This window comes from Lutra lutra, chromosome 2, assembly GCF_902655055.1.
Source record: "Lutra lutra chromosome 2, mLutLut1.2, whole genome shotgun sequence".
Taxonomy (NCBI): domain Eukaryota; kingdom Metazoa; phylum Chordata; class Mammalia; order Carnivora; family Mustelidae; genus Lutra; species Lutra lutra.
Window position 1 is genome coordinate 24,768,358 of NC_062279.1, and position 13,760 is coordinate 24,782,117.

Consider the following 13,760-nt stretch of genomic DNA (forward strand, 5'->3'; position numbering starts at 1 on the left):
GTGATGAGTTCCAGCTCTGTAGTCAGAGACCTGCATTCAAATCCTAACTCAAAGATGCCTGGGTGGCTCAGCTGTTAAGCGCCTGCCTCCCGATCAGGTCATGATCTCAGTGTCCTGGGATTGAGTCCCTCATTGGGCTTCTTGCTCGGCAGGGAGCCTGCTTCCCTTGCTACCTCTGCCTGCTTGTGTGTACTCTCTCTCTAGCAAGTGGGTAAAATCTTTTAAGGATAAACAAACAAAAACCAAATTCTAACTCATATTTATTGTCTCTGCAGTTGATTTGGCAATCTGTTACTTACTGGATTTTTTTCATGTGTGTTTTCAATTGCATGTATACTTGATTTAATATGTATTTACCCAAGACGTGTTATATAGTCTGTGCTTTTTATTTTTTGTTCAACATAAGCGCTTATTGTAACCTTCTGCACATAAGAATTCAATAACCTATATTTATTTGAAGAATACAAATATTTTCTGTACTGGAAGTGCATTAAGGAATCAAGGTAAGTGGGAATGAAAAGAAGTACCCATAACCGTTACCATCGTCATATAGGCACATATATGTTCAGAAGTGCTATTTTTCAAATCACATTAAACCTAGACTAATTACAGAAAGAAAGCCCACCAGGGAAAATTAAACAGTATTTGGAATAAAATCATTTGGCCTAATTTTCATCACCACAGCTTTCAAAGAATACCACCAACCATGCCAGGTATGCCAGACAATCCCATTGTCCGTTTTGGCCTTGTAGGACCCGGTGTAGTATAAACCATTCAGGTTTGCGGAGTGACACCTAGTGGGAAGAAAAATACACACAGAACAGTCAGACAGAAAATCGCCCTCCTAAACCCTTTCATTGGCTAGCAAATGATCAAAATTCATTTTGACTATGAATCCTGCCATTTTGCCAGACAAGGGAATATTGATTAATTTCCAAAAGTCAGGAGATTTCTACAACAGATGGGTTTTTTTTCACACGGATGGATCTTAACTGCTATAACAAATCTTAAGATACAACCCAGGTCACCTGCAGTGTCCTGTAGAAAAAAAGCATTTCTGTTCTTAATGGCTTTTACACAGAAAAAGGGAAAACAAGCACACAAAACCACGACTTTGTAACCTTCAGCCTTTGAAAGCATGGTGCCGGTTAACAAAACCAGGTGGGGCCGGGCGCTCTCTTGCCAGCTTCCCTGGATAATTCGACTTAGACATTCATCCTTCTGCTGTTGATACTCAGCTTTTGCACAGCAAACTCCCTTCCTCCCCCTTTAAAAATCGCCAACATGTCCATTATTTTAACCTCAAGGGTAGGAACAAAACCTAAACCACCCCTTAAAGTTTTTCCAGCGATTAACCAACAATCATTTGTCTGAGTTGCCGAGTTAATTTTTTAACATATATCATTCCGATCTAGATAAGTTGGTTGACTGATCATAAATTTTAAAATGTCCCACTTCCTCCTTTAAAACCTGTACATTTTGCCCCTGGATAACTTAGAGCATGTAATAATTTCCTGTGTGCTCTTAGGAATGAGTTGCTACCTATTTCTTTATTGATTAACCAATGAGAAGATGGCAGACAATAGGATATAAGGAGAACATTCACAAGGGATAGTTCTGAAAAAATCTATAGAAAGTATCTAAATTATTGAATCAAAAAAGCATATAATGTAACCTAGATGCTGAGTTTTGGCGTGGATCACTTAACCAGCTTAGTGATTTGCTATTGCTGACTCTCCAGTCTCCTGATTTAACGGGATAGAACTGAAACCATGTATGCTAACTCTGCAAGTATCAAAAACCTACTGTGTTCTTAAAACTGCATAGAAAGTGGGGCGCCTGGGTGGCTCAGTGGGTTAAGCCGCTGCCTTCGGCTCAGGTCATGATCTCAGGGTCCTGGGATCGAGCCCCGCATCGGGCTCTCTGCTCAGCAGGGAGCCTGCTTCCTCCCCTCTCTCTACCTGCCTCTCTGCCTGCTTGTGATCTCTCTCTCTGTCAAATAAATAAATAAAATCTTAAAAAAAAAAAACTGCATAGAAAGTAATGTTAGAAAAAAGTACTTTAAACTGAGCCTCCTGATTTTATATTTTGGCCTATCTCTGTTTTCCTAGAGACATTTACTATGTATACAATTTTTCTTGGGTCTGTGATTTGAATCCCATTAGGAAAATTGACTGCATGGTAAACATAAAAAATCTTGCTATTCTAAGACCAATTTTCCAGCTGTTTCTGAAGCAGCCTGAACTTGCAAATAGCTGGGGAGATGGCTGGGGCTCCCTTGGTGAAGTGGCTGTGGGCATTTGCATGAGCAAAGCAGAGAAGACATCCACACTCAGTGACTGGTTTGCTATGTGGTGAAAGGATGCCTTGTAGGTGAGGGATGATTATGAAGTGCCACATTTCATGTACGTTAGAACTTGAGGATGAAAAAAAATGAGGGTAAGGAAGAAGAGGATGATAGGATTAAACAAGAGGAATCGGAGGCATGGTAGAAATAGCACCAAACTTCTGGAACAATTGACTTTTTCCCACCTTTACTGATTTTCCACCTGTACAGATATATCATCTCCTTTGGCTTCAGGATAATGAAGGATTCTTTGGTAGCCCCGGCTACTGAACTGCCTTTCTTTGTCATTTCTGAACCCCTATATCTAGAGTCAAGTAAATCATTTATTTGCCCATGTTAATATGTGCTGTTTGACCTTTAGATACAATAGCAGCCAGTCAATGAGGGAAGTTCATGGTAATGTTAACTGATAGGATTGTTATTTCCGTGTCTGGCCTTCTGTTCCAAATCAAACATTAAGAGATCTTGCAACTTAGTGATTTATGGATAATAAGTTTTACATAATGCTGATCATTTTTACATATGCTAATTTAGAAGGACAGGGGAGGAAAAAGGAGGAGGAAGATAATCCTTTTTAAAAACACAAGAAAACCACCAGGGAAAAGACTCTCATCACCTTTGATTTGCCAAGATGGAAAGACACCATTGTTTCTCTGTCCTCTCTCACTGCTGTATGTGCTCTAGTTCCTTTACAAGTGACCAAAAATTACATGGACTCAAACTTTTAAAAAAGCAAGGTCCAGAGAAAACTCTGTTTTTTTACAAGCACTTAGTTTCAATTTAACACGCCACTCTACCTACCACTAGCTGTCTTGCCATAGAATCTACAACTCCAAAAGCAGCACATCCCATAACGGATGTTCCTGGGGAGGAATCTCATACTTTTAGGGAAAATTAACATATTCCTTGTCTACCTCCACTTAATAAGATAGAGAATTGCAAAATGCTTTAAAAGTACTTACATCACAAAAATAAGGTTAAAATTTGGATTATGGAACTTAATGCATAATCTTCAATAATATGGAAAATCTGACACTCCAGAAACACTCACTTACTGAAGATTCCATAATGGAAAATCTTAATGTCTAGACATTTTGAGGTGGTCCTCGTTTTCTTTTTTTTTTTTTTTTAAAGATTTTATTTATTTATTTGACAGAGAGAGATCACAAGTAGACAGAGAGGCAGGCAGAGAGAGAGAGGGAAGCAGGCTCCCCGCTGAGCAGAGATCCCGATGTGGGACTCGATACCAGGACCCTGAGATCATGACCTGAGCCGAAGGCAGCAGCTTAACTCACTGAGCCACCCAGGCGCCCCATGGTCCTCGTTTTCTAAAGAGAAAAGCCATTCAACACTTGTTCACTGCCTAGCAGTGGGAGCACATCTGCTTTGCAGACACAGCAGACCCATTGGGTTATTTTTAAGGAAGACTGTATGAAGTTTCCATTCTTGCCTAAACTTTGTAATTACAACAAAGGGAGCTATCTGGAAAGCATCTTGGGTGGAGAACAGTTAAACGAGTCAAGAATACCTGGCCTAGAGAAGAGAAAATATTGAGGAATACAGTAAATATCTTCTCAACCATTGCCTGCAGGGTTCTGTTGAAAAAGATTTACAGTTGCTCTATTAACTACTGAGAAAAAAATCTGGCAAGATATAGGAAGGCAGATTTCAAGTTAATAAAAGGAAAAACTGAGTGCAATTAAAAAAATGGAATGGACTAGCTGAAAAAGTAACACTGAAATATTCAGCCAGAGGGTGGAATTAGGTGTCAAGAAGATTGTAGAAGGGAGGGGCGCCTTATATATGTACACACATACATATATGCATACACACACACACACACACACACACACACAGTGGAATACTATGCAGCCATCAAAAGAAATGAAATCTTGCCATTTGCAAGGACGTGGATGGAACTAGAGGGTATCATGCTTAGCAAAATAAGTCAATCAGAGAAAGATAATTATCATATGATCTCCCTGATATGAGGAATCGGAGAAGCAGGGTGGGGAGGTCGTGGGGGGTAGGGAGGGAAAAAAATGAAACAAGATGGGACTGGGGAGAGAGACAAACCATAAGAGACTCTTAATCTCACAAAACAAACTGAGGGTTGCTGGGGGGAGGGAGGTGGGGATAGGGTGGCTGGGTTATGGACATTGGGGAGGGTATGTGCTATGGGGTGAGTGTTATGAAGAGTGTAAGCCTGACGATTCACAGACCTGTACTCCTGGGGCTAATAATACATTATATGTTAATAAAAAACTAAAAATTTAAAAAAAGAATATTGTAGAGGAAATTTCTCTATTGAGAGGAGCTTGGATTCAGTGATGTAATGGAAGTCACAGTGATTGAAAAGTAGTTTTACACAGAAAAAAATTACAAAAATAACGCGGCCATTTCATATGATAGGAGAAGGTGAAGACCAAACTGGTTATTAGAATGCTGAAAATATTTCTCCTATATAAATGTTCTCTATATCTTAATGTTAATTTGTGGTCAACTGTTTATAACTCACCCATTTTTGTTTTGCAAGCAATTTTTGCATAAGTCGTAATTTGATCTATTTCTATAACACCTCTCAAGCTTTATTAATGCACACAATGAACAAATCTTCAAAAATACTTCATCACTGAAGAATTCTAATAAGGATGATTACTTAATAATGTGAGTACTACAAAGGAGACAACATTACCTCATGTTATAATTAATGCTCACCAGTGAAATATCATCAACACCATCACAACTATGTTTATAAAATGCAAACCTGTTAAACCACCAGCCAGACCGATCTTCTTCCGCACAATTCCCTTCATAGTTGTCATTATCTCTGTCCCGTGTGCTGAATTTCATTCTCTGATGACTACCCCACCATTGCACCTCAGGATGAAGATTCCCTCCAAGCGAGTCTCCGGCTGTTCCAGAATATTCCCCAATATTCAACTCATAGGAATTCTAAAGGAAAAGAGGCAACTTCCACTATCAATTGTCACAATAATGTGTTAAATTAATGTTAAGAATTAATATTAATGTTAATAATATGTTTATTTAATAACCAAAAGAACAGGTCCTATTACATATCTTTGTTTCCCCGACTTCAGGGTTTATATTTTACACATTAATTCATGATGTTACTTATCTGAAAATTTCAGTACCTTTTCATCTCCAACTTTGAAGAGTTTATATTGTGCATAACGGCTATTTTTTTCAAAATCTGCAAGGTCAATTTTTAAAGTGTAGTCTCCTGAAAAAACAAACAAGCAAGAAATTATAGGATATTCTGATGTGTGATGACGTTGATTTATTGAGGTTTTAAAACAACTCCTGGCTCTAATTTACTTAAACCATTTCCTTCTGCCATGAGTCAGTTTTCAAAGAATGAACAGTGATTCCAGTGTGTTTACAACATGAACATTTTATTGTGTATTTTACTTGAAAATAGCTAGAAACACAATATTAAAGGTGGGAGTTTTCTAGAGATCTATCACAGGTAAAAGCTAGTGCAATTCACTTGACAAAGAACAACAGAAAATAAGTAATTATTTAGTTAATAGATTAAGAAATATAACAATAAGCAGTGCCTTGGTGGCCCAGTGGGTTAAGCTTCCGACTCTTGATTTTGGCTCAGTTCATGATGTGAGATCAAGTCCTGCATTGGGATTCACCCTGGGTATGGAGCCTGCTTAGGATTCTCTCTCTCCCTCACCCTCTGGCCCTCCCCCTGCTCACACAAGTGCTCTCTCTCTCTCTCTGTCTAGGAAAAACAAACAAACAAAAAACCCCCTAACAATGAAAGAATAGAAGTTTTAAGAAGTTTAAACATTTATCTTCTTTTTCTTACTTTCAATAAGAATGTTGATCTTAAAAGTAAATAATAATTGAACCAGTTGGTATCCTCATAGTGATCTTCTTTTCTCCATTTTCTCATCATTTCTGAATCACAAAGACTATTCTTTTTTTTGAAAAACAGAATTATTGTCAGGAACCAGAAAGTTATAAGTCAAACTAATTGTTAGATAATATATATTCTATCCTTCTACTTTGACAACTAAACTTTCACAATTACCTATAAGACTGGGTTTGAATTTAGTATCTTAGTCTCTTTGGGGTTCCAAGCCAGAATGTGGAGGCCCAAGGAGAGAGACCCTCTGGACCCCGTCACACAGGTCTCATGTATGGTCTGCCTCCTCTTTTCTTATCTCTATCTCTATCCCCATCACTCACAGAAAGGGACCTTGTCCACATTTGTGGCTGTTCCAGGCTGCACAGGAAAGCTCTGTTTATACCCCCACTAAAAGCTGTTGTTTTGCCTTCCCTCAGGCTTAAGGGTGTACTCACCAGAGGGACAATCTTTTCAAGGAGGAATAGATAATGCAGGCTCACAGCGGTCCTGGAAACAAGATCAGGGCTGTTTGGGCAGGGATTGCTGGATTGACCCTTACTGAGTGGGGCAGAGTGTGGGCTCTTGTTGGCCTTGGCACTCTAGCCCCAGAGACCCTTCCTCCCACGGAACTCTCTAATGTGGGATTCTGAGAGAGACCCTCTAATCTCATCAAAAGGCAATAAAGTTTATCTGAGCCAAGACTGTGAAGTGGATGAGAACAGTAAGGCAGGTTAAGTTAACTCTCCAAAAAAAAAAAATACTTATGCATTGTCTAAGAGATATGAAGTCAGACTCAATGTTTCAGGTAACATCTTAATATCTTTATGGTCGATAAGTAAATATAAATGCAATTATAGACCATTCCTAAATTAATGTTATGGCAAACATTTCCAGTCAAAACTTATGTAATGGGCATAAAGCTATTTTCAGAGGAAATTCACTAGCCTTAAGTGCTCTCACAATTAAAGAATTGCAAAAGCTTGGGTTTTCCTTGGGATGATATGATATGTGGTTGTGAAGCCTGAAACTGCTAAATTCATTTTTACTGTCATGGGAGTAGGAGCCTGAATACCAGTTAAAACATGAAGGGGAAGGAGATGTGTTGGTAATGTGCCTCTGGGTAAATAAGCATTTAGTAATAATCTGACAAATGATTTTGAACTTTAGAAGGAGCCAAGGGTTACTTCTTAAGGTTTTCATAGTTTCAATAAGAAACCAGATAAATATTAACGTGCAAAAAAAAGCAGGTATGGTAAGTGTTATATACCTATCATAAAACACTCCAAAGTAGGAAAATAAATACACTGAAGCAAGGGACATCTTATGTAAATTTAGAGAGCATTGGTCACAAGAAGGGCAAGCAAAGAAAGGTATCGGGTTTCCAGGATTATCTATCCTCTCTATTATTCTGGTGTCTCAAAGATCCCTATAATTATAATCCAACTTATGAATTATGAATATAGAAACAAAAATCTCTTTCCTTAACTTGGATGAAGGAAGCAAACCCTTGCTTTTATGTTTAATGCATCACCGATGGGATAGAGCACGCCTTCTTGAGCAATACAATTGCCTTTTATAAAACATTCTCAATCAGACCTGAGTGGGTGTGTCTACAATCTCAGATTTACACTCGAGGCAAGGAAGGGAATGAGGTGGAGTAAATGAGGTGGAGAAAATGAGAGGCTCAGAAAATTCATCACACTAATGATATTCTAGACAAATATTGAACCCTAGTAGAAGATACCCAGGCAGCACATAAGACATGAGGGAAATTGTACAGGTGTCTTCAATTTGAAATGTGTCAATAAAATAAAATAAAATGGCTCAATGGAGGGATAGATATGTGATTAAACTAATAAAAACAGTAAAATGTTAGTGTAGAAACTATGCGGTAATTTGACTCTTCTTTTAGTTTTGCTGTATCTTCGAAATTCTCAAAAATGAAAGCTGAGGGTGGTGGAGACAGGGACATTTATTACGGTATTTATTTGCAAAAACAGCCCCAATGCCCCAATTGTTTGTCTCAACCTTTGCGATATGACTTTGTAACTCCTTCCATTAAGTCTATTTCCTTCCCCTTAAAATGTGCTGGTCCCGTGACTTGCTTTTACCAGAAGGCAGTGAAAATGACCATGTGCCAGTTCTAAGGCTAGATCTCAAGCAACTTTCCTACTTGCCCTCTCTTTTTTGGAACTCTGCCTGAGCTACAGGAACAAGTCCAGGCCGGCTACCTGGAAGAGAGATTGTATAGAGCAGAGCCCGATCATTCCATCTGAGGGCAGCCTATAGCAGCCAACCTCCCACAGACCAGGGAATTGGTCACAGACCCACCAGCAAGCCCAGCCAACATCTGCAACCCTGATGAGCAAAACTGCCCAGCCAACTTGTACGTTTGTGAGCAATGATAAATGGCTGTGACTTTAAACCAGTAAATCTTGAAGTGGTTTGTTATATACTGTTACTGTGGCAATAGATAGCTGACCCAGTATAGATATTTTGAGGAACTCAAGGCATTAAAAAAGGAAGGATGATGACATTCCATTTCTTTTCTGGAAATAGAAAATAAATATATGAGAAATCTCCCACCCCCAGTGCAGATCTAGTTTCTTTGCCTCTGGTCCTAGTTTTCAGTGGCCATGTTGCATAAAAGGGATGATTGCTCAGAAGGGATCATTGCCTGCAAAACACAACAGTTACTGAATTGGTTCTGCTGCCTGTCATTTAGTGAAAAACATTTTATTGTTTTTTTTTTTTTAATTGTACTTCAGGAATTTGATAACAGGCAAACCTTACCTTGTGTGGTCAGTAAGTGAAGATTTTTATTTCCCAGCCAATATTCACCATTTTCCCGAACAAAATTTCCAAAGCCATTTTCATAGTCATTCCAGCCTCTAAAAAATTTAAAGTGAAAGCTGATTTTAGCAAAACCCAAAAGGACCTTTGTAGAACCGAGGCACTCACCCCTCCCAACTACCACCACCACCCCCAGCATTTTTTCAATTAGTAAATGCACTTTCAATATTCTTTTTTTTTTTAAGATTTTATTTATTTATTTGACAGAGATCACAAGTAGGCAGAGAGGCAGGCAGAGAGAGAGGAAGAGAAGCAGGCTCCCTGCGGAGCAGAGACCCTGATGTGGGGCCCGATCCCAGGACCCCGGGATCATGACCTGAGCCGAAGGCAGAGGCTTTAACCCACTGAGCCACCCAGGCGCCCCCTCAATATTCTTATTTAGAGAGTGAAATACTAATTATAGACCTCAGGATGTAATTTTTAAAAGGCTTAACTTTTTATGAATCTCACACATGCTATTCCAAATAAATACTATGTCATAATTAGCACACCTGTTAAAATTCTCACTGCCATCAGATCGTCTCTGAATTACAGTCCATCCTCCTCCATCAGACATGTCACAGTAAACAGAGAGTATTGTTGGGCTCTGGAGAGGTTTGATTTTGTAAAATCCACTGCGTTTATAACCATCATTAAAAATCTCTGAACAGTCTGTTTGCAAAACAAGGTAATATAATAATTTGTTAAGTGTCTTCCTCCATGCCCCCCACGAGAGCCTCTGGATAAGATTACTCAATACTAATGGAGACAGATAAACACATGGTGTAGATAATCAGCTTTTTAAAATTGCATCTTGGACATATTCCAGTAGATATTAGGAAAGTCTTATTTCCTTTCCTACTATTTAATTATCATCTGACTCCTTGACATGATCATGAAAATAAAAGAGGGATTTGGTTTCTCATTTCTGATTTTTATGGAAAACAATTCAAAAATTATATATGTTCAGTTAATTACAGTGTATTTAATTGGAACTTAGAGCTTTATCTGACAGAATAGTAGAAGTTATCTCTCCTAGGAAGCTGAAATGAAAGTAGAAATATAACCTCAAACAAATAATTTAATATGGGTTATCTTGACTCAGAGGATTATAAATCATTCTGAACAACTTGAGGTTAATTCAAAATAGTAATTTTCTTGTTAGATTCTTATAACTTCCCAGTCTCAACAGATTTTTTTTTTACTAACCCACTGAAATTTCTAACAGTCCATGCATTCTTAGATGTTTTTGTGAAAAACTGTAAGCTTCTGTTATTCCTTTTATTCCTATGTTCTTCTTTGCCATATTTCTTTGATATTAAAGCAAACATATGTACCAATTTGTCAGCAAATAGTAGTATCTATTTCTTAAATTACTTGAGGGTAAGATAAATTAATAGCCCACTGGGTCTCATCTAGGCTGATACGTACACACTTAGAGAATATGGCAAGTATGGACTTCACTATTGTTTCAATGCCTAGGAAGCTATGTTTAAAAGTTGGTTAAAGTAGTGGCCACTAGAAAGAGATGGTCTCAAAAATACCTATTATAGACTTTTGAGTAAAAATACTATAACTTAACATTATAGTTAACTTTCACATTGTACCCTTATAATTTTGTTAGTTTCCTTCCTTTTTAAAAAAATTCTGCTCCTGATGGGAGGATTCTATCCTATTATCATACTTTAAAGTTCTTTCTTTATTTTCATTGCTTTGATGACAAATTTTCTATAACTCTGTTTTGTTACAAATAAAACATACTACACATTAAATTGGTGGAATAGGCAATATAAATTTGGAGAGAAAAGAAAATAAAGAACCTTTATCACTTTCAAGAACCCTCCCAAGGTTAAGACCAATCATATACTACTACTTTGGTGAGATGCTCATCTTTGTAATGATATAGGCTTTATTTGTATGTTTATTTATGAAATTCAGAAGCCCATTCTTTATGCATGCTGGATCCTTAAAAAAAAAAAATCCTTTTTTGGCAATTAAACAAGACGAAAGGCACTACCTAAAATTAGTTCAGTGTTGTTCAAAAGCCTACATTTTGTGGTCAAGTAAGTTATACACTTTTCATTAAAGTAAGCAGATTTAACCTTGTTAAGGAAGGAGTGCTTTGCTTATGTACAATCTCCTAGCAAAGATCTTAATAGTAAAGACTCCAAAGATTCAGACTATTTTCCAGGCAAAGATGGAAATGATTAGCTATAACTTTTTCCTCTGGAAAACTTTGTGAATATAGCATTTGCAGCCAACATTTTCTATTTGTTTCTATTTTATGCCAACTGCAAGTTTGTTTGTGTTTCTAAATTTTTTTTCCTTCTTCCCAGAGGAAAAAACCAAACACAACTTGAATTGAGGAAAGCTTTCAACTTTCAAAAACGAAAAAAAAACAAAACACCCAACAAGTAAAAAAAACAAAACAAAACATCAAAAAAGCACCAGTAGCAAAACTCTTCATAAGAAGTAAGTTAGACATAAGAAGCCTGCCTTGGGGAAATGTAACTTACTTACACTATGATAGCAGGAAGTTCAAGCAACGTAGGGTGTAAAACATTAACTAGGTATTTAAAACTATGATTTTCAAAATGTTTTGACCCACGCAGCTCTCTGGAGAATAGGCAGGCAAGGGCAGGGTTAGAAAGCTCTGTGCTCATGGGAGTCTAAAAAACAAAAAGGGATTTTTGGATACTTACATAATACTAGACTGAGGCCAAGATTTCCTGCCCTCTGACAAACACTGCACTGAACTGGACAAGGTGAATACTTTCTCTGATCACGCAGAAAGCAAGCCATGTTGGAAGGTTGAATGTTTAAGCTTCACAAAGTGACATGACTGCCTGCCAAATGGACTTCCCTCTTGGCCCAGAATGGTGGCTGAGCTCAAAGCTCAGAACCAAAGTCATTCTAAGCTCAAAGAAAGGCCAGTAGGAGCTCCACTGCCACCCAGGGGCATGCTAGGAAATGCTAGAGTTGGTCCTGCTATAGTCATTCTCCACCCCTCAGGCAACATTAAGAAGGAAACTTAAAAGAAGAAAGGATGTTGGTCCCTTGGAGAGGACAGGATTCTTGAGGGGGGTAGGGTGTGTAGGCTTGCTCCTGTGAAAACAAGGGAGAGAGTTTATAATAATGTGGATAGAAAGCTGACATTCACTGAGTGCTTCTTTTGCACTGAATGCTATTGTAATCATGTTACACGTGTTAACTCTTAATCTTTACAACAAAGAAACATTCTTACCATTCCCCTTTTACAGATGAGGAATATGAGCGCTGTAAAGGTTAAGTAACTTGCCCGAAGGCTACATACGGGTAGCAAGATGGGCTGCTGGAATTTGAAACCAGGCTTCAATGCGTCTATGACACAGATCTATTAACTTCTGAGGTTTTTTTTTTTTTTTTCAATGTTATATCCAAAACCAGAAAAGGTCTATTATATGTGTTGTAATGTTATAAGACAAACACATACACACACTACAGTAGTTTGTCTAGACCCTGTCCAAGAGACTCTTCCATCCAACTCCTGCTTATACAGTCAGTCCTCCTCTGACCTTGGTATTTCCATTCCCTAGTAACTGATTTCTACCTTATTCCTTGGTGACTTGTTTCTCAAGGTCTCTGCCCAGCACTGCTGATGCAGGGATTGGAGTTTTAGCTCCTAAACCTCATTCTTCCCATGACTGGTTGCACAGTGCTGGGAACAAACGTTCAATCCTCTGCCTCCTGACATGACTGGATCCAATCTGTGTTTACAACCTGCTCAGATTGTATCTGAATAGATACCCTGGGTTTTGAGCTTAGTTTGGAATTTGGAATAATGGTATTTCTCTTGCACCTACAAGTTCCTTGACCTTGAGATTGGCTGTGTACCACTTTTGGACTCATATAAGGTGCCAGCAGGGTTGGTTTTTTCTGAACCCTCTATCCTTGGCTTACAGATGGCTGCCTTCTTGCTGTCTCTTCATATGGTATTTCCTCTGTGTGCCAGGGTCCCTGGTGTCTCTTCTTGTAAAGATACTAGTCAGATTGGCGGAGCCCATCCTAAATGCCTTATTTTAACTTAATCTCTTCTGTTAAGGCTCTATCTCCAAATAGTCATATTCATAGGCATTAGGGATTAGAACTTCAACATATGAATGGGGAGGGTACAACTCAGCCCCTAAGTCATCAATCTAATGGCCATTTGGCCATTCTGGTTACTCCCCCGCCCCTTCTCTGAATCAACCTATTATCAACAATGATTGGCCTAATTAGCTCACTGAGATCCTACCCTGACATCTGAATCTTACATTTTCTGGTCTCAGATGGGTAGCTAAAGCCTGCTAAGTGGATAACTGACTGCGTTACAATTAGGCCCCAAATGTTATCGAATGAAAACAGTATTAAACTGCCACAATACCTCCTATCTGAAAAGAAGCAAAACCTTCTACTAGGTGACCTCAGCCTGTGAGAAGAAATTCCGGGAGAAGCCTGACCTCATTCTGGTCCTGTACAATCTCATCCGCATCCACCAGCAAAAGCACAAACCCTTTTCAGTCCTGTAGGGGTTCTCATTTAATTGCAACCTAAATTCTCATTTAATTGGAGTGGAGCCTAGGCACCGCATGTACACAGTTTTCCCATGCGTCATTGCCTTTCTGCACATTTTGTAAGCAGAGTTCATGTTCTGGACTCATTTTTTCAGGGATGTTTGTA

The 13,760-nt window shown here is 38.5% G+C and overlaps 1 protein-coding gene across 2 annotated transcripts in view; it reads right to left on the reverse strand.

The window, feature by feature from the left end:
- Nucleotides 1-249: 249 nt before the first annotated feature.
- Nucleotides 250-13,760, reverse strand: part of FGL1 (fibrinogen like 1) — a 29,562-nt gene continuing 16,051 nt past the window's right edge. The window contains exons 1-6 of one of the 2 annotated variants that reach the window (XM_047716297.1): nucleotides 11,765-11,912; nucleotides 9,575-9,734; nucleotides 9,024-9,121; nucleotides 5,503-5,591; nucleotides 5,115-5,302; nucleotides 250-794 (exon numbers count right to left, since the gene is read on the reverse strand). In XM_047716297.1, coding sequence (XP_047572253.1) covers nucleotides 635-794; nucleotides 5,115-5,302; nucleotides 5,503-5,591; nucleotides 9,024-9,121; nucleotides 9,575-9,734; nucleotides 11,765-11,864 — 795 coding nt within the window. In that variant the 5' untranslated portion in view covers nucleotides 11,865-11,912 and the 3' untranslated portion in view covers nucleotides 250-634. Of the gene's footprint in view, nucleotides 795-5,114; nucleotides 5,303-5,502; nucleotides 5,592-9,023; nucleotides 9,122-9,574; nucleotides 9,735-11,764; nucleotides 11,913-13,760 lie in introns of those variants that run through there. The other variant, XM_047716288.1, reaches the window with a different exon arrangement.